This window comes from Arachis stenosperma, chromosome 3, assembly GCF_014773155.1.
Source record: "Arachis stenosperma cultivar V10309 chromosome 3, arast.V10309.gnm1.PFL2, whole genome shotgun sequence".
Taxonomy (NCBI): Eukaryota; Viridiplantae; Streptophyta; class Magnoliopsida; order Fabales; family Fabaceae; genus Arachis; species Arachis stenosperma.
In genome coordinates this window covers 114004813-114026862 of record NC_080379.1, presented here as the reverse complement: position 1 = coordinate 114026862, position 22050 = coordinate 114004813, and the positions used below count along the sequence as shown (strand labels likewise).

Genomic DNA, 22050 nt, shown 5'->3' with positions numbered 1-22050 from the left:
GGTACCAAAAGGAGGACTCTCAGCTTGCTTAGGAGGGGTTTTCCTTGGACTTGCATATGCTTGGTGACGTGAGCGGAAATTGGCAGATTAAGAATTAATTAGAGAAATGGTGTTGTGAGTACAGTTCTTAACCGGCAAAAATCCACTTATCAATTTAGAAAAGGGTTGTCACAAATTTAAGAAATAAAATACTGGGAGTATGAATGTTCAAGAGAAAAACCTAGGGGAGGAGTAAAATCATATCTAAAAAAAACTTGGAATTATGCGGAATGAATTGTTCCTTCTGTCTCTGCATGTTCCCTAGCTCTAATTTGTGTTTCTGGGCCAAAACCTGGGTTGAAATGCGGCCCAGAATCTATGCCAACAACTTTTGTAATTCTGTAGATCACGCACGTCACGTGGCCGTGTCGTCCACGCGTTCGTGTCACTCAACATTTTTCGTACCACGCGTGCGCGTCCTCCACGCATTCGCGTCGTTCGTGCAGCTTCCAATCCGCGCGGTCGCGTCAGGCACACGAGCGCGTCACTGTGATTTCTTCCATTTCGCGCAGTCGCATGAGCCATGCGACTGCGTGACTTCTCGCTGGTCATCTCCTCAATTCCTTGTGTTCCTTCTACTTTTGCATGATTCCTCTTCATTTCTTACGCCATTCCTGCCCTATGAAGCCTGAAACACTTAACACACAGATCACGGCATCGAATGGTACGAAGGAAAATAAAAATATACAACTAAAAGGTCTTTAGGAAGCAAGTTTTCAATCATAGAATATTTTTAGGAAGGAATTGTAAATACATGCAAATCATATGAATAAGTGGGCGAAGACTGGATAAAACCACACAATTAAACACAATATAAATCATAAAATAGCGGTTTATCACTTGGCCTCCCCCTTTTGGGCGTTCAACGCCCAGGCTAATCCCTTCCTAGGGTTGAATGCCATCTTTGCCCCCTTCTGGCATTGGATGCCCAAGGTGACCCCTGCTGTGCGTTGAACGCCATCTTTGCCCCGTTTCTGGGCGTTCAACGCCCTTGACCATGTCTTGGGATGCTGTCCATCTTCTGCTATTTCTTCTTTACCCTGCTTCTCACTATCGTGAGACTGGCTGTTTAGTGTCCTTCTACTCCTCAATTGGATGGCTTGGCACTCCTCTCTTATCTATTTAGATAAGTGTTGTTCAGCCTGGTCCAGTCGTGCTTCTATATTCCTGTTGGAGGCACTGGTTTTTTGCAACACTTCTTATAAACTCAGCAGTTGTTGCATGAGAGAGTTTAATTACTGGGTTAATGATTCACTATGCTTTAGAGGGTCTAATTCAGTGTATACTGCCTTGACCTCTCCGTTTATTGCATTCTCACCGGATGAATATAGATGCTGGTTGCTAGCAACCGTCTCAATGAGCTCTTGGGCTTCTTCAATTGTCTTCCTCATGTGAATTAAACCACTTGTAGAATGATCCAAAGACATCTTGGCTATATCTGTGAGTCCGTAGTAGAAAATGTCTAGCTTTACCCATTCAGAAAACATTTCCGTGAGGAATTTACGCAGCATCATTCTGTACCCCCCCTCGGCAGGTATCATAAAGGGACTCACTCTCTTCTTGCTTGAAACATTGAATGTTCAGTCTTAGCTGAGTTAGCTTCCTTGGGGGGAAGTACTGGTTCAAAAACTTGTCCACCTTCTTATTCCATGTTTTCAAGCTTGATTTGAGCTGAGTATCCAGCCACCTCCTTGCTTAGTCTTTTACAGCAAATGGGAAGAGCAGCAGCATGTAGACATCCTGGTTTACACCCTCGGCTCGTACTGTGTCAGCAATTCGCAGAAAGTCTGCAAGGAATACCGTGGGCTCCTCTTGTTTGCTGCCTGAATAGGAGGTATACAAATGCTTCCTTCATAGAAGTCAGGAGTGGGGGTTGTATATGACCCCAAAGTTCTTCTTGGTTGTGTATTCTTAAGTGGATTCATACTGAAATTTTTTTTCTGTTCTGGCCTATGCAAACAAAAGCAAAGCAAAGTAAATGTGGGGGTCTCTATGTCAAGAATAGAGAACTCCCAGTGAGATGTTCCACAGAGATATCCAGTGTATTAGAGTAATAATAATGATAAATACGAAAATTTTAATAAAATAGAGATAAAAGTGTTGGTCCAAGATTTTTGAATTTTTAAGACTTAGGTAGGAAAGGAGTTCAGAGTAATTTTGAAAATTGAAAAGGGAAACAACTAATTAGACACCAAACTTGAAGATTTTTGAAATTAAAAATGCAATTTTCGAAATAGAGAGAGAAAAACACTAATAAACACCAAACTTAGAGATTTTAAAATCAAACAAGGAGAAATAGCGAGAATAATTCGAACAACAGGGAAGAGACTAGGAATAGATTTCGAAAAATTCAAGAAAAGAAAAATCAACAGAAATCAAAAGCACACCAAACTTAAAATTCAACACAAGACTTAAACAAAAGAAAAAGATGACTCACAGTAAGTGTTTGAAAAGGAGATTTCTAAAGAGCAACACAATTGAAAGAAAAGAAGTAAAAGTACCTAACCTAAGGAGCAAGACAACTGGTAGTTTGTCAATCTCGAACAATCCCTGGCAACGGAACCAAAAACTTGGTGTGCAAATTTGTGACTCACAAAACTGAACCGGTAAGTGCATTGAGTCGTGCAAGTAATACCTCAGGTGAGTGAAGGTCGAATCCCACGAGGATTGCTGGATTGAGCAAGCTGTGGTTATCTTACAGATCTTAGTTAGGCGAATAAAAAGTTGGTTGTTGTTTGTTGTAGGCGCATAAATAAGCAATAATTAAAGCGATAAATAGTTGATGTAAAGACAGTAATGATAGATTAGTTAAGGCTTCGGAGATGCTTCTTCTTCTGGATTAACATGTCATGCTCACTACTTCAATGATGAGTAATTCCTTCAATGGCAAGACTGTAAGTGATTAAGCCATTGGTCGTGGTCATTAATCTCCTCAGGTCCAAACCAAACATTTGAATAGACTAGATCAATATGGGAGAGGGTGAAGCGCACACAATTCAATCTCTTGATGATCCTACTCAAAATGCCACAGGCAAGGTCGGATCTTCCAGATCAGAGACTGATGCTCTTATGGTTCTAGCCCTTAGAGCCACAAGAACCTCAATTACCCATGACTAACGAGGTTTTATGTCACATACCCCCAATTAGCCCAGATAACTTGTTGGAACCCGTGTTGCATTCTCAAGTTGTAGCTCAATACTATCTGGGTCAGGACTCGTAAAGAACTCATGTAGAATCAAGATTCACAAGGATGAAGAATGACAATGCATCATAGAATAGAATCAAACATAAATTGAAGTATAAAAGTAATTGCATTAATCCACAGGGATCAGCAGAGCTCCTAACCTTAATCTAGGAGGTTTAGTTGCTCATACTGTACAGGAAATAAAGTGTAGAGTTCGAAAGTGGGGGAGAAGATCCTAAACAATGGTGATCTTCCCTTATATATACTAAACAAAACATAAAGAGTTATTAATTATAATTAGGAATTACAAAAATGAAATAACCTTAAGCTAAAGGTGTGAAAATCCACTTCTAGGCCCACTTGGTGAGTGTTTTGGCTGAGCTTGGCCTCTAACTTGAAGGAGTGGGCGTTGGACGCCCACTAGGGAGTAAATATGCTGCTCCTTGCTCCCCTTGTGGCGTTGAACGATCGGTTTGGGCGTCCAACGCCAGCCTTGATCCTCTTGGGGTGTTGGACGCCCACTAGGGGATAGTTTGGGCGTTCAACACCCGTTTTGGGCTATCCAATCCAAAGAAAAATATAAACAATTATATATTGCTGGAAAGTCCTGGAAGTTGTCTTTTCAACGCCGTTGAGAACGCGTCATTTGGACCCCTGTAACTCCAGAAATCCTTGTTTGAATACATGGAGGTCAAAATCTGACAGCATCTGCTATGCTTTCCTTGCCTTTGAATCAGACTTTGTCAAAACTTGCCAAATTAACCCAAAATTCACCTAAAATCATAGAAAAAATACAAAAGCTCAAATGGCATCCAAAAAGTGAATTTTTCAATAAAACCTACTAAAACATAATAAAACTTAACAGAATATACTAAAAACACTAGAAAAATAACATCAAAAAGCGTATAAAATATCCGCTCATCACAAATCAAACAAAATTTTAAAAAGTATATATTGTCTTTTTATCCATAAAATGACTGGTAAAAGAAGATCTAAAAAGAATATAATAAGATGATAAAAAGAGATTTATGTATAAACAATATCACTATAAACATAATATATAATAGAATTCCATAGTATTATTTGATCCTTATAGTCATTTCCTACTTGGTGGAAAGATTTCATTGTTGTTGTTATCCAAATTAAAAATAATGTGTTAAAAAGAGATTTGTCAATAATTCAAAGGGTAATAGAGTCTCATAAAGAGAATTGTTTTTTGATTACTATTTTCCTTAAATATGATATCTTTATTTATTTTTTATCTTGAATGTCAAATAATGAATGAAATAGTAAAACCAATTTATTTAGGAACCTCGAGTAGTAGAGAATTTCATCACAATAATTATAGCAATGCTGATGATATTGGAAACCAATAATTGCTATTGGAGCTTTTTTTTTTACTTTTTTGGATAACATTGCTGTTGGAGCTTGGAGAACCACTTGTTGTATGTATATCTCAGACTTATTGGGTACTTTTCATATTTATGGAGAGATGCAATGGTTTGTATCTTTTCCTTTTTCTTGGATATTAAAAGTGGGCTAAGTCCCATAAATAAAGCTGTGAATTTATGCTTCTAACAATGTATTTACACACATGACAGATCCAATTCATTTTCTAAATCCTAAAATACATGAAAACTTAGCACAATACAAATACATCTTATTCATACCTTAAACTTCCTTTCAATATAGCAAGAGTTAAAAAATAGTTCAGAGAAGTGTGAGGTACAAACAAGAGATTCAGGCCTACGTTCTAGAATACACACAAAGTCATCATCATATTTATATAACTTGAAGTTGATGCTTGAAGTCCATCATGAAATGGACTATTAAATTCATTCACTGAATACATGTACCTATAGAGAGCCTAACTAGTGGTTTGCAAGCTTTTCAAGGCGGGAATCCATGATCTCAGAGATAGTTTTAAGAAATGCGGATTCATCCATGCCAGGAAGCAAGGAATCCTGAGCTTGGCGAATGGTCTCCTCAATTACAGATTCCTTGTTCAGATTTTCTCGGCACATAATGCTTCCAATATCGAAGGGAGTAAGACCTCTTTGAACACCTTTCTTAAGCAACATTGTGGAAATTCGAAGTGTTCTGGCATATTCAATCGGCATATCCCATCCATAATATTTCAAAAGCTCTATATCTTTTTCTGCATCCAAAGAGTTTATATATTCAATTGCATCAGGAGAGTAAGGCTGACGTGCTTGCGGCCAATAAAGCCAATCAAAGGTGCAATCTTCAAACTGTAGAGATTAAGAGACGAATTTGTTATTCAACAGACACACGACATATATATAATAGGAATCAAAAATGGAAATTAAGTGCCTACTTTGGCTGGTAGACAGTAGCCATGATCAATAGGAATGAGCTTAATTTGACCATCAGCTTCTTTTCTGATCAATATATTTCCAGCATGTCTATCTGTATTGGCCAACCTTATGTCGAGCACAGTAATTTTATGCACCTCCTCCACAGGAAAGGCCCTTGGTCCAATGTCCTCACAATTGCCATCATTAGTCATGAACTTCTGTAAGGATCCAATCTTGACATGCTTCAATGAGCAAGCAAACCCATTTGGATGGTGAAATTCTTTATGCAAGCATTGGACAATAACGGTAGGGGGAACACCGGCAAAGCCTATGGCTTCGCCTGTCGTAAGACGCGACCCATTCCTTGGATGATCCAATATGTAAGCTGCAACTTCCCTCAAAGCTCCTTCCCCTACCTTTGTCCCTCTTTTGAGGCCTTCATTATTGGATGAACAAGGTAGCCCTCTTGGGTTGTTGACAGCCATTGGCTCCTCATCCATGGGCTTGAATACTGAAACATATTGGTGTCCTGTTGAATCTTGCATCAAGTAAGTACCTCCTGTTCCCTCCAAGGACCTAATAGGGCTATTTCCTCTCTTCAAACCTTCGTATGTCGTGTTGATCAAATCCCATAGGTAAGGAAAAAGATCCATCTTTGGATTCACAATAACTGGTTCTAGCCAAAAACTAACACCAGCTGGTATCTTTGGCACCTCAATTGTCTGCTCTTCCGCTTGTTTGAATTCACCTGCCTCAACCAAAAGTTTTAAATCTTTGCAAACTGGTGTAGTCCTAATCTTAGCTGATTTTTTTATTATCAAATGAATAACATTGCCATCATTTTTGCATAACTCATGAAAGAGTCTCTGATCATCAAGCTTCTCATTATTGCAAAAAATATCTTGATCATCAAAATCGACCAAACCTTCTTCTCCTTTGTTTTTTATTCGTTGCTTAAGGTATCCAACATTTCTATGCCCATCAATATGGAATCGAAATTCTTTGCCACTAACGGTTTTGACAACGATGAAGAGAAGATCGGAGAGACGAAGAACCAAATGAAGAACATTACCATCAGTGACACCATAATCCTTGATAAGTGTATCGTTGCGCGCAAGCTCTCTGCCACTGTAGACAAGCTTCTGGTTCTTGACCACAAAGCCTTTGCAGGTCTGAATCCTCATCTTGACGGAAGCGATGGAATCAGACTCCAAGACCCGGATTGGGGTGACAACACCATCCACCGTGAGATATATAAGAATTGGATCCACAGGGACATGTCCCAGTTGGCTTTCCCAATTGACCGGCTTCTTGGGAATTGAACTCAAAGCATACTCGGTAATTGACATGTTTAAAATGAAAGAGGGAGAAGACAATGCATGCAATTGGAAGTGCAAATATGTGCGTAGGTATGTATCTCTCGAAGAATTGAAATGAAGCAAAACGAGAGTGGATTCTTACCAGAGAGATGGAAAGAACCAAAGGGAAAAGTGAGAGGGAGGAGTTATTAAATGGGAAGGGAACGAGTGGCAAAGAAGAAATGCGAGGAGCATCTCCATGTCTGCTTCTTAGTGAAGGGAAGTCCAATGCTTTCGGCTATTTTTCTGTTTATGCAGACAACAACAACATCAAGATGAATATAGAGTAATGTATGCTTGTAATCCTAGTTGTTTTATTATAAATTTCTCACACCACCTCCTCTATATATTAAACAACATAGAATATTTATTTAAAAAAAAGTTTATCAACATTAGTCTTTTAAAATTCTTCACTTAACAAAACCTAGCTCTTTCATTAATTAGTAATTTATTATGCTTAAAATATTATTTTAAAGTTCTTACTATGGAAAACTTTTTATTTATTCTTAAACCAAAAAAATTGCCCAACAGGAAGGAGAGACACAAAGAGGGAACGTGTGAAAATCGATTAGGTGTGAAATAAAAATTATTTGGTAGATATTATTATGATTAATTTTAGGTGGATACTTACGTGTAATTTTTTTAAACTTGATATTTAAAAATTGTTAAATAATTTAATATATTTAATTAAATTATTATTTAACGATTCTCAATTATGAACTCTATATGAAATTAACTGTAATGAATTTTTATCTTATTTTTAGGATAAAGTATTGTTCTAAATTTTAATATTTTTATCTAAAATTAAAACTATTTTTAATATGTTTTATTTTTGAAAACATCTATAGTAATACAATTATTTTTAAAATAACTTTTTTCTAATTTAATAAAACTAAAATTAAAAAATATATATATATATCTCCACTCCATCACCAACACCCCAAGTATACACTTTTCACCTTATAAACCTTATTTGTCCACTTGACCAATGTCGGACCAAAAAAAAAATTAGTAATATGAATAAAAATATAAAAATAAAATTTAAATATAGACATATTTTAATTTGTAGAAAAAAATCAAAAACTTTACATACAAAAAATATAACGCATGAACATTTTCCTTATTTACAATGTTTGTATGTCGAGCATATTTTGGACAAGACACATTAATACTCATTCAACATGTGTCTTTTCTATATTCAAGCATGTCTTAATTAAAAAATAAAAATTTTTTTTCTAGACACGCTTAGATACACCTAAATACTATCACATGTCAGCGTGTCCACTCTTATTCTTAACATGTATTCTTGAAATGAGTTTAGAAATAGTATATATTATTAATTATTACAATAAAAAATATTTTAAATACTTTAAATAATTAAAAAAGATATTAATAATAATTAAAAAATTCATTTATATTTTAATATCAATAAAATACTAAAACTTTATAGCAATATATCTAAAACGTACTTTATATTATATATATATATATATATATATATATATATATATATATATCGTGTCTCCGTGTCTTTTAAAAATTTTAAATATGTATGTCTGCGTGTCCTGTGTCGTGTCGTGTCGTATTGTGTCCCGTATCTATATCAATGTTTGTATATCATAGTACATAAATATACCTAAAGACACTATATATAATAAATTGATTGGTTTGTAAAAATAATATTGATCTAAAATAATAAAAAATAATTTGTAATTATTCTTTTGTTATTTTTAACATGATTAAATATTAACATACACATATTATTTATTATCTCATTCAATTATGAAATTTATTATTATAATATTCATGGTATAAATAATTTTTTTAACTAAAACAACTATTATATACAAGACTTTTTAAATAAAGAATATTATCTGAACTAACTTTGAAAAATCACTAATAATTTTAGTTATATTTAGAAAACTAAGATTCCATTTAGTTATTAACTAATTAGCTAGTGTCACAGGGTTAATTATTACCATTTATTATTTTTTATTGAGTTTGTTTATTTATTTATTTATTTATAGTTTATTTTAGAACAAATTTAACATTATAATTATTATGATATATTATATTTAACAAAATAATTTCTTTTAACATAAAATTGAAGAAAATAATTTATTTTTTATTTTAAATTATTCTTTTAAAATGGTTATGGGAACAGTATAGGTGAAAATAAGCCCGGCCTGTAATAAAGTATATTAGCCTTAACCTGACCTGTAGTTTGGTATAGGTTTTTGAATGAGTACTGAACTTGACCTGTTGTTAAATCTGGCCTGACCTGAAGTCTGTCAATAGGCCTTTTTTTTAATAATAATTAAATTTAAGATATAATTTATTTTTTAAAATTATAAAATATAAAATAATAAATTTATGAATAATATTGATACAAAATACACATATATAATTAAAAAGATAAATGGCTGAGTGGATAAAGGTATTTTCATAGAATACAATACCCAAATTCAAATCCTTCCAATAATACTTTTACTAGTATAATAAAACTCTCTCTATATATTTTTTTATGGATTCAACTAGTTCAATTGTAGTTCAATCAAAATAATTATTTTATAACAAAATAATAAATAAAATATAAATAAATACATTAAAATATAATTATAGTCTAATATAAACTTTAAAATATCATCCAAATTTAAAACACTAAACAAAAACCAAAATCATATAATCTTTTAATTAAGAGTACAGATTTTTTTTAAGGTAAAAAATTTTATCAAACAAATTATTATGTATAATACAAATATTTTCTATAAATTTAATAAAAATTTTACTTTTTAGTCAATTATATTCTTCATTAAAAAAATTATAAAATAAATGTAAAAAAACATTAATTATTGTCATGCATTCCGGCGAAGCCTTGGCCGAGTTAACAAAGTATATATAGAGTAATGTTATGATGTGTTTATTATTTGATAACAAAACTAAGTTTTTGTTCTAAATATTAGTAATTTCCCACGAAAAAAACTAAATAATCCTAATAAAGTCAGCTCATAAAAACATAAAAAAAAATTTGTTGGGCCCAAATAAAGAGCCCATGTACACATAAGAAAAGAACAAAAGTAATCCCAATATCTATTTCTAGGCCCTGTTTACTAACAAAAAAGAAACTAATCCTGATATCATGACAAAACCACCTAATATATAACTAAATGACTATATCACATCTCAAATTCTAATCTCTCTAGACCAAAAAAAAAAAAAAAAAAAAATCTCAACTCTTCTCCAAATGAGCAACAGTTTCCTCAATTCATCTTGAAGTTCCCGTTCAAAAAAAAAAAAGACTTCAAGTCAAAATCTCAAAATCAAAATAAAAACTTTCTCTATCAGATTTTTTCCCTAAATCTTGATCCTGTCTTCTCAAATCCAAGAATAACAACAAACTTGGGTGAAGGAGTGTGTTAGTACGGTCTCTATGTCTGTCCTGGTTAATGGATCACCATCCAAGCCGTTCAAAATGGAGAGGGGACTAAGACAAGGAGATCCACTTTTTCCTCTTCTGTTTGTGCTTGTCGTTGATGTGTTGCATAGGATGTTGGAGGAGGCCGTGAGAAATGGGCGCATTACACCATTACTGGTAGGGAGGGATCATGTTGAATTGTCACATCTCCAATTTGCAGATGATACTATCTTGTTTTGTCCTCCGGAGACAGGAACAATTGCGAACTATAAGCAATTGCTGCATTGTTTCGAGTTGATGTCTGGCTTGAGCATCAATTTTGATAAGTCGAACCTGATCCCGGTTAACTGTGACCAGGAGTGGGTGGAGCATGTGTGTGGCCTACTGGGGTGTAAGCAAGCCGGTTTACCTGTTAGATACCTCGGAATTTCGTTGGGAGCAAATCCGCGGTTAGTGAAGACTTGGAAGCCGGTCATAGACAAGGTGGAAGAGAAGCTCAGCTTATGGAAAGCGAAGGTTCTAAACAAAGCAGGTAAGCTAGTTCTCATCAAGTCAATGTTGAATAGCTTACTGATCTATTACCTTAGTCTGTACAAGATGCCAAAAGCGGTCGCTAACAAGTTGATTGAACTACAAAGGAGATTTATGTGGTGTAAGGAGGATGGTAACTGTGGTATGCCTCTAGTAAAGTGGGAAGTGGTTCAAGCTCCAAAAAAGGCTGGCGGCTTGGGGGTCGGAGATGCAGTGCTCAGGAACACAATGCTTTTGCTTAAGTGGTGGTGGCAATTTTCAAAGGAGGATTGCCCGTTGTGGAAGAAGATTGTTTGCTATTGTAATAATCTAAATCCTAATATTATGCTATCTAGGCAGATTTTACCAGTGAAGGGAGGTCCGTGGAAAGACATCTGTCAATTGAATATAACAGACCAACAGGTGAAAGCAAAACTTTTTAATGGCCTGGCAATGGAAGTAGGGAATGGAAGACGAACACTGTTTTGGGAAGAAAACTGGGTACAAGGTGGCCCTCTGAAAGTACTTTTTCCAAGGCTCTTCTCTTTTTCAAACCAACAAGGATATGTGATTGGGGACTGTGGGTTCTGGGATGGGTTAGAGTGGATTTGTAATTTTCAGTGGAGGAGAGAGTTGTTCCAATGGAAGTTGGAATTGGTCCATCAACTTCATGAGAGGTTAAGGCCGGTGAATCTATCAGCTAGTAGAGAGGATAATATTGTGTGAAAATTTGAAAATAAAGGTATTTTTTTTACTAACTCTTTTATGCAGGTATTGTAATCGGAGACTCTTTCGGAAGAGATTACGAGTTACAGTTTCACTAGTTCAATTTGGAAAGGATTCGTACCTCCCAGGATTGAGCTTTTTGGTTGGTTTGTTCTGATAGGCAGGGTGAATACTAAAGAATTGTTGAGCAGACTAGGCGTTATTCATCAGAATGACAATCTTTGTGTCTTGTGTAAAAAAGGAAATGGAATTTGTTCACCATTTGTTTCTTTCGTGTGAGTTTACGTGGTAGGTGTGGTGTGCTTGGTTGAGATATTTAGATAGACCGTGGGCCGTCCCAGAAACTATGAGAGGACAGTTTAAGAGTTGGACTGGCATCTATACTAATAGAAAGGAACAGAAGATGTTGCTGACTGGATTCTTTGCCGTGATCTAGAATATCTGGTTGGAACGAAATGACAGAATTTTAAACAACAGAGAAATAGGTGTTGAGGACATTCAAAGAAGGACGTTTTTGAGCTATAAGGATTGGACTGGTTTTCACCCTTTTGGTTGTTGATGGCAATGCCGGAGATAACAGTGGGTTTGATCTTTTTTTTCTTTCTTTTTGTTATTTTATTGCTCCACTCTAGTGTGTTGAGCTTTCTTTGTTTCATAAAAAAAAAAAAATAACAACAAACTTCAGCTATGGCAGAATACTGTTATTGATATTAAACAAAAGGAATTTCTTTTTCCTTTTCCCAACATTTTTTCTTCCTTCTTTAATAGTGTGTTCACAAAATGGTAAATTTTTTATATTGTTTTTGCTTGTTTTTGTGTTATATTCATGTTTCTAACATCCTAGTAGACTTGGAGTCATCATCATCATGTTCATTTTAATCCCATCATAATTCATCATCGTGCTTTGAAGCTGCTTTTGAACAGAATTTTGTTTTATTTTTTTTCCAAAAATCGAACGAGTCTTAAGTTCAATCTGACTGACTGATTTCTGATCAGTTTAACTGTTTAAAGATGATTTTCATATTAGCAATTATGATGTATGAACTACACCGCATATTTATTCGGTTCGCAGTCTCATTAGTTTAATCAGTTAATTCGATCTGATTTTTAGAATATTATATTTACCTGAATCATTATTAAATGCTTATTTTTAATCAATTTACACTATATATGCTAAAGTAATTTTGTTATAAATACTTATTAATAACTTGTCATTCAATTACATTAGTATAAGTGTTATAATTTATACTGAGCCTAATATTTTTTACTTCTACCTGGATTTGTCTCTGAGACCACTTCACCTCTATCATCAACAACATCAATCATCTCCTCTCATCTCGTTATCGTTGCCACTTTTCCATTGTAACTACCATTCATCCCATCTCTATCCCACATGGCTTCCCACACATCACTGAAAATTAAAGAGGAGCAACATCACTCAACACTTGTCTTCTTCAATTTATTTCTCCCAACACCTCCAGGTTTTGGCCATGGCTACCTCCATCAACAACATCCATTAAAGTTGGAATTAATAAACTGAGTATATAAATTACCAAGAACATCACTAAAATATCATTTTTAAACTCACCCAACATATAATAAATTTATAAGAAGCACGACTCCATGTGCATAATTATGTTTTTTCTGTCCCCTTCAACATTATAGAAACTCCACTCGTTCAAATTTTTTTTTTATCACATTTATCCATGAACGTTTGCAGCCTCCCTTCATCCATCTTCGATGGGCTACGGTCACACCATCTTTCTAATGACACCACATACTATCAAATTACATTCACACCCCTTGTATGTTATCAATTTTCATAAATAGATATGTTGTAAAAAAAAATCTTTTTTTTACCATACTTAACATCATTAACATTTTAGAGGGGGCAGTGGCATTTAGTGTCCTAGAGTGGGCAGTGACATTTTGGTTTGTATCCTTTACTCGCGCTCCACTTGGGTGTTTAGCGCCTAGGAGAGTTGATGTCAGCTTTTTCCTTTTTACTCTAAAACTCTATTAAATTGCTTCGAATTTCACCTAAAATCATAAAAATACTAAAACAACTCAAAGTAGCATCCAAGGAGGATTTTGCAATAAAATACTATGAAATTAAATAAAATCTAATCAAAATAACTAGAAAATAAAAGAAAAAGGGTACAAGATGCTCACGCATCACAACACCTAACTTAACTGTTGCTTGTCTTCAAGTAACCAAAAACAGTGTAAGACCAAGAGGAGAAGATGTCTGAGACTTGAGTTGTCATTTAAGCTCAGGTCTAGTTACTGAATGGGGCTAATGACACTAATTCTGAATAGTTTCGGCATCTCAATATCCTTTGAAACTCAGAAATATTAGTGTCCTTCAGAACTAGAACTTGGATGATATTATAGATTCACTTCTTTAGGCTCCAATTAATTCTTGAAAACAACTTTTTCTTTCTTTTACTTGGTGCTTTGTACTGTGAGCCTAGCCGTGACTCTAAGTGTTTTGTCTTCAAGCTTAACTTGAAACAAAAACACCACAAGCACATAACTGGGGAACTCTTTGAGTTCTAATTTTTCTTTCTATTTCTCCTAGACAGTGGTGCTCAGAGCCTTAGGGATACTTTGTAACAGCAATTGGTCACGACTTTAAGTGTTCAGTGTCAAGGGTTACTTGACACTTTCACGTCACAAGCATATGGTTAGGAAAAACTACTCTTTTGAGCTTTAGATAAGTTTTGACCCTCCTAACTATTAATGCTCAAAGTCTTGGACCTTTTCCTTTATTTTTCTTTTCTTTTCAATTCTTTTTACTGTCTATTTTACTTCAAAAATCAATCTTTTTCTTATTTCAATGAATCAATAATACTTTTCTAAGTTTCTGTTCCTCAAGAACCAATATTCTCAACTCTAATATCAAATATGCATAGTTAATTCATACATTCAGAAATAGGAATAGTGCCACCACATCAAATTAACTAGAAAACTTATTATATATAACTTAAAATCTCATGCATTTCACTACTTCTTTCTCTTTTGATAATTCTTTAAGTTTAATGAGTAATACATGAGACATCTTTTTAAAATAAACGTAAAATACTTAAAATAAACAACTAAACTAGAAAGCAAGAAAATCCTACTAGTGATTGATGAGCGGATAATTTATACGCTTTTTGGCATTGTTTTTAGTATGTTTTTAGTATGTTTTAGTTAGTTTTTATTATATTTTTATTAGTTTTTAGTTAAAATTCACTTTTCTGGACTTTACTATGAGTTTGTGTGTTTTTCTGTGATTTCAGGTATTTTCTGGCTGAAATTGAGGGACCTGAGCAAAAATCTGATTCAGAGGCTGAAAAGGACTGCAGATGCTGTTGGATTCTGACCTCCCTGCACTCGAAGTGGATTTTCTGGAGCTACTCAGACCCAATTGGCGCGCTCTCAATTGCGTTGGAAAGTAGACATTCTGGGCTTTCCAGCAATGTATAATAGTCCATACTTTCTCCAAGATTTGATGGACCAAACCGGCGTTCCAAATCAGCTCAAGACTGGCCGGCGTTAAACGCCGGAACTGGCACAAGAATGGGAGTTAAACGCCCAAACTGGCACAAAAGCTGGCGTTTAACTCCAAGAAAAGTCTCTACATATAGAAGCTTCAATTCTCAGCCCAAGCACACACCAAGTGGGCCCGGATGTGGATTTTTATGTAATTTACTCATCTTTGTAAACCTTAGGCTACTAGTTCTCTACAAATAGGACCTTTTGCTATTGTATTTTCATCTTTTGATCACTTTAGATCTTAGGATCATCTTTGGACGTCTAGTTCTTAGATCATCTTGGTTCTTCTGGTTCCCTCTCTGGGGCCGAAGCCAATGATCACCATTATCACTTATGTATTTTGAACCCCCACATTCAAACTCTAAGTTTGATGTTGGGAGGTCCCAACCTTGCTCTGATTATCTGTGAGACTCCATGAGAGCTCACTGTCCAGCTAAGGACAATAAAGAAGCGCTTGCTGGGAGGCAACCCAGCCATTCACAAAATTTAATTTTATTTGTTTTTGCTAATTAATTTTTACAGGTATATGTCAAAGCATCTTCAAAAGGTAAAATAGCAATTGATTGGATTCACAGAGTTACAAGGGAATTTGGAAGCTCACTGGTGTGAAAAAGCCTGTAAGAAACATTTTGGGCGTTGAACGCCCAAAAGAAGCACCCACTGGGCGTTCAACGCCAGTAAGGGTAGCCATCTGGGCGTTAAACGCCAGAAAGGAGCATCTTCTGAGCGTTGAACGCCAGAAAGAAGCACCTTCTGGGCGTTTAACGCCAGATTGACAGCGTCCTGGGTGTTCAGAAAAACGCCCAGTGACAAAGGACTTCCTGACGTTCAACGCCAGAAAGAAGCAACAGCTGGGTGTTGAACGCCCAGGAGAAGCAGCAATTGGGCGTTAAACGCCCAAAACAAGCAGCATTTGGGCGTTTAACGCCAGAATGGTGGGGAGGAGGTAAAATTCGTTTTTCTTCACAAATTTTCCAATTTTTATGTTTCAATTCATAATTTCTTGCATAAACATGTTTTAAAATATCATCCTTCAATTCTAAAAATTTTAATCCTAATTTCTAAAAACACTAATTTCTAAAATCCCTTTTTCAAAAATGTCAAATGTATCTTAATTCATAAACACAAATCTTTTTCCAATCTTTTTCAAATCTTTTTCAACTCATCATATCTTTTGGATTTCGAAATTGCCTCTCCCTCTATTCCTCTCCTTTCCTTTCTTTTGCTTGAGGACAAGCAAACCTCTAAGTTTGGTGTGACTTGCCATGATCACTGAGCTAAAACTCATCAAGATCATGGCACCTAAGCGAACAAGAAGAGCAAGGATGTGAACTGAAAGAACTAAAGCGTCGGAAGCTATTCCTTGAAGGACCAAGCACCCCACAGACTAGAGGAACATCCACTTCCCAAAATACAGGTTGTTAAGTTCTAATTTTAAGCTTTAACTCTGTGATAGTATTTTTATAGAAATTTACCTTAGAAGTTATATAGGAGTAGTAGTAATTAGTATCTCTATTTTGATTTTATCTCCAATTAAGCTATAATTTATTTTTCTCATCATCATCAAACATGAATAAAGTAGTAGATTTTTAGAATAAAGAGGCAATATTTTTTCGAGTTCTTAATAAGGAAAATTCTAATTATTTATATGTGGTGGCAATACTTTTTGTCTTCTGAATGAATGCCTGAACAGTGCATATTTTTTATATTGAATTTTATGAATGTTAAAATTGTTGGCTCCTGAAAGAATGATGAACAAGAGAAATGTTATTGATGATCTGAAAAATCATGAAATTGATTCTTGAAACAAGAAAAAGCAGTGAAAAACAAGCAGAAAAAGCCAATAGCCCTTAAAACCAAAAGGCAAGGGTAAAAAGGATCCAAGGCATTGAGCATCAATGGATAGGAGGGCCCAAGGAAATAAAATCCAGGCCTAAGCGGCTAAATCAAGCTGTCCCTAACCATGTGCTTGTGTCATGAAGGCCCAAGTGAAAAGCTTGAGACTGAGTGGTTAAAGTCGTGATCCAAAGCAAAAAGAGTGTGCTTAAGAGCTCTGGACACCTCTAACTGGGGACTTTAGCAAAGCTGAGTCACAATCTGAAAAGGGTTCACCCAGTCATGTGTCTGTGGCATTTGTGTATCCGGTGGTAATACTAGAAAACAAAGTGCTTAGGGCCACGGCCAAGACTCATAAAAGTAGCTGTGTTCAAGAATCAACATACTTAACTAGGAAAATCAATAATACTATCTGAATTCTGAATTCCTATGGATGCCAATCATTTTGAATTTCAAAGGATAAAGTGAGATGCCAAAACTGTTTGGAAGCAAAAAGCTACTAGCCCCGCTCATCTAATTAGAATCTGAGCTTCACTTAAAACTCTGAGATATTATTGCTTCTTGATTTCTTTTTATCCTCTTTTAGTCATCTAGTTGCTTGGGGACAAGCAACAGTTTAAGTTTGGTGTTGTGATGAGCGGATATTTTATACGCTTTTTGGGGGTATTTTCATGTAGATTTTAGCATGTTTTAATTAGTTTTTAATATAAATTTATTAGTTTTTAGGCAAAAATCATATTTCTGGACTTTACTATGAGTTTGTGTGTTTTTCTATGATTTCAGGTATTTTCTGACTGAAATTGAGGGAGCTGAGCAAAAATCTGAGTTAGGCTGAAAAAGGACTGCTGATGCTGCTGGATTCTGACCTCCCTGCACTCGAAATAGATTTTCTGGAGCTACAGAAGTCCAATTGGCGCGCTCTCAACGGCGTTGGAAAGTAGACATCCAGGGCTTTCCAGAAATATATGATAGTTCATACTTTGCGCGAATATAGACGACGTAAAGTGGCGTTCAACGCCAGTATCATGCTGCTGTCTGGCGTCCAGCGCCAGAAACAGGTTACAAGTTGGAGTTCAACGCCAGAAACAGGTTACAACCTGGCGTTGAACGCCCAAAACAGCCCCAAGCAAGTGAGAAGCTTAAGTCTCAGCCCCAGCACACACCAAGTGGGCCCCAGAAGTGGATTTCTGCATCATCTATCATAGTTTACTCATTTTCTGTAAACCTAGGTTACTAGTTTACTATTTAAACAACTTTTAGAGACTTATTTTGTACCCCATGACATTTTTAGATCTGAACTTTATACACTTTGACGGCATGAGTCTCTAAACTCCATTGTTGGGGGTGAGGAGCTCTACAGCGTCTCGATGAATTAATGCAATTGTTTCTATTTCTCCACTCAAACGTTTGTATGCTCGTATCTAAGATGTTCATTCGCGCTTAATTATAGAGAAGGTGATGATCCATGACACTCATCACCTTCCTCAACTCATGAACGCGTGCCTGACAAACACCTCCGTTCTACATCAGATTGAATGAGCTTCTCTTAGATTCTTTAATCAGAATCTTCGCGGTATAAGCTAGAATTGATGGCGGCCATTCTTGAGGATCCGGAAAGTCTAAACCTTGTCTGTGGTATTCCGAGTAGGATTCCGGGATTGAATGGCTGTGACGAGCTTCAAACTCGCGATTGCTGGGCGTGATGACAAACGCAAAAGGATCAATGGATCCTATTCCAACATGATCGAGAACCAACAGCTGATTAGCCATGCTGTGACAGAGCATCTGGACCGTTTTCACTGAGAGGATGGGAGGTAGCCACTGACAATGGTGACACCCTACATACAGCTTGCCATAGACGTGCTTTACAAACAATTGAGTTGAATATTACATTACAAAAATTCAGAGGACAAAGCATCTCCAAAACTCCAACATATTTCCCATTACTGCACAACAAGTAACGATTTTATTCTCTTTTATTTTTCCAATCTAATAATTCCAACTGATAATTTTAATTAATATCCTGACTAAGAATAATAAAATAAACATAGCTTGCTTCAAACCAATAATCTCCGTGGGATCGACCCTTACTCACGTAAGGTATTACTTGGACGACCCAGTGCACTTGCTGGTTAGTCGTATGGATTGCAAATTTGTGCACCAACAGCTCTGCTGGAGGATCTCTTCATCTAAAGAAGACGCCTGCAGAAGCTCAAGAGCTCATTGAAATGGTAGCAAATAACCAATTAATGTATACTTCTGAAAGGAATCCTGTGAACAATGGGACGAATCAGAAGAAAAGAGTTCTTGAGATTGATACTCTGAATGCCATACAGGCTCAGAATAAAATATTGACTCAGCAAGTCAATATGATTTCTCAAAGTCTGTCTGGAATGCAAGCTGCACCAGGTAGTACTAAGGACGCTTCATCTGAAGAAGAAGCTTATGATCCTGAGAACCCTTTAATGGAAGAGGTGAATTACATGGGAGAACCCTATGGAAACACCTATAATCCTTCATGGAGAAATCATCCAAATCTCTCATGGAAGGATCAACAGAGACCTCAACAAGGTTTCAACAATAATAATGGTGGAAGAAACAAGTTTAGCAATGGCAAGCCTTTTCCATCATCTTCTCAGCAACAGACAGAGAATTCTAAGCAGAGCCACTCTGACTTAGCAACCATGGTCTCTGATCTAATCAAAACCACTCAAAGTTTCATGACTGAAACAAGGTTCTCCATTAGGAATTTGGAGGCACAAGTGGGACAGCTGAGCAAGAAAATTACTAAACTCCCTCCTAGTACTCTTCCAAGCAATACAGAAGAGAATCCAAAAGGAGAATGCAAGGTCATTAACATGACCCACATGGCCGAACTTGGAGAGGAGGAAGAGGCAGTAATCGCCACTGAGGAAGACCTCAATGGACGTCCACTGGCCTCCAATGAGTTCCCTAATGAGGAACCATGGGAATCTGAAGCTCACACTGAGACCATAGAGATTCCATTGGATTTACTTCTGCCAATCATGAGCTCTGATGAGCATTCTTCCTCTGAAGAGGATGAAGATGTCACTGAAGAGCAAGTTGCTAAGTACCTTGGAGCAATCATGAAGCTAAATGACAAGTTATTTGGTAATGAGACTTGGGAGGATGAACCCCCTATGCTCACCAAAGAACTAGATGACTTGACTAGGCAGAAATTACCTCAAAAGAGACAGGACCCTGGGAAGTTCTCAATACCTTGTACCATAGACACCATGACCTTTGAGAAGGCTCTGTGTGACTTAGGGTCAAGTATAAACCTCATCCCTCTCTCTGTAATGGAGAAGCTAGGGATCTTTGAGGTGCAAGCTGCAAGAATCTCACTAGAGATGGCAGACAATTCAAGAAAACAAGCTTATGGACTTGTAGAGGATGTTCTGGTAAAGATTGAAGACCATTACATCCCTGCTGATTTCATAGTCCTAAAGACTGGGAAGTGCATGGATGAATCTATCATCCTTGGCAGACCCTTCCTAGCCACAGCAAAGGCTGTGATTGATGTTGACAGAGGAGAATTGATCATGCAAGTGAGTGAAGAATCCTTTGTGTTTAAGGCTCAAGGATATCCCTCTGTTACCATGGAGAGGAAGCATGAAGAGCTTCTCTCAAAACAGAGTCAAACAGAGCCCCCCACAGTCAAACTCTAAGTTTGGTGTTGGGAGGCCACAACCAACTTCTAAGTTTGGTGTTGAACCCCCACATTCAAACTCTAAGTTTGGTGTTGGGAGGTTCCAACATTGCTCTGAACATCTATGAGGCTCCATGAGAGCCCACTGTCAAGCTACTGACGTTAAAGAAGCGCTTGTTGGGAGGCAACCCAATGTTATATTTATCTATTTTCCGTTGTTATTTTATGTTTTCTATAGGTTGATGATCATGGGAAGTCACAAAATCAATTGAAGAAGAAAAAACAGAATGAAAAACAGAAAGAAAAATAGCACACCCTGGAGGAAAACCTTGCTGGCGTTTAAACGCCAGTAAGGGCAGCAAATGGGCGTTTAACGCCCAGTTTGGCACCATTCTGGGCGTTTAACACCAGAAAGGGGCACCAGATTGGCGTTTAACGCCAGGAATGGGCATCAAGCTGGCGTTAAAACGCCAGAAATGGGCACCAGCCTAGCATTTAACGCCAGGATTGGCAGAAGGAGCATTTTTGCTTGCCACTTGGTGCAGGGATGAATTATCCTTGACACCTCAGGATCTGTGGACCCCACAGGATCCCCACCTACCCCACCTCTCTCTCTCTTCTTCTTCTCCATTCACCAATCACCTCAACACCTCTTCCCCAAAAATTCTTCACCTATCAAATCCTACCATTCTCTTCACCACTCACAACTATCCTTCATAAAACCCCACCTACCCTACCATTCAAATTCAAACCACTTTCCCTCCCAACCCACCCATACATGGCCGAACCATACACCCCCTCTCCACTCCTATATAAACCCATCTTCACTCCTTCATTTTCACACAACCTAAACACTACTTCTCCCACTTGGCCGAGCCATAAAGCCCCCTTCATCTCCTCTATTTTTTCTTCTTCTACTCTCTTCTTTCTTCTTTTGCTCGAGGATGAGCAAACCTTCTAAGTTTGGTATGGTAAAAGCGTTGCTTTTTGTTTTTCCATAACCATTTATGGCACCTAAGGCCGGAGAAACCTCTAGAAAGAGGAAAGGAAAGGCAAAAGCTTCAACATCCGAGTCATGGGAGATGGAGAGATTCATCTCAAGGGTGCATCAAGACCACTTCTATGAAGTTGTGGCCATGAAGAAGGTGATCCCCGAGGTCCCTTTCAAACTCAAAAAGAGTGAATATCCGGAGATCCGACATGAGATCCGAAGAAGAGGTTGGGAAGTTCTTACCAACCCCATTCAACAAGTCGGAATCTTAATGGTTCAAGAGTTCTATGCCAATACATGGATCACCAAGAACCATGATCAAAGTGTGAACCCGGACCCAAAGAATTGGCTTACAATGGTTCGGGGAAATGCTTAGATTTTAGTCCGGAAAATGTAAGGTTGGCATTCAACTTGCCCATGATGCAAGGAGATGAACACCCTTACACTAGAAGGGTCAACTTTG

The 22050-nt window shown here is 36.6% G+C and overlaps 1 protein-coding gene across 1 annotated transcript; it reads right to left on the bottom strand.

Annotated features, from left to right (window-relative positions):
• Nucleotides 1-5094: 5094 nt before the first annotated feature.
• On the bottom strand, nucleotides 5095-6890 carry LOC130966599 (phosphatidylinositol 4-kinase gamma 4-like). The gene is made up of 2 exons (XM_057891413.1): nucleotides 5562-6890; nucleotides 5095-5475 (listed from the first exon to the last, which is right to left on the bottom strand). The coding sequence occupies exons 1-2, from the start codon at nucleotides 6888-6890 to the stop codon at nucleotides 5095-5097; spliced, it is 1710 nt and encodes a 569-aa protein (XP_057747396.1).
• Nucleotides 6891-22050: the final 15160 nt, after the last annotated feature.

Excerpts from the sequence above, each read along its gene's own strand:
- LOC130966599 (XM_057891413.1), bottom strand. The coding sequence starts at position 6,890 with ATGTCAATTACCGAGTATGCTTTGAGTTCAATTCCCAAGAAGCCGGTC. Across the intron at positions 5,476-5,561 it reads GCTACTGTCTACCAGCCAAA|TTTGAAGATTGCACCTTTGA; the intron begins GTAGGCACTTAA and ends TAATCTCTACAG.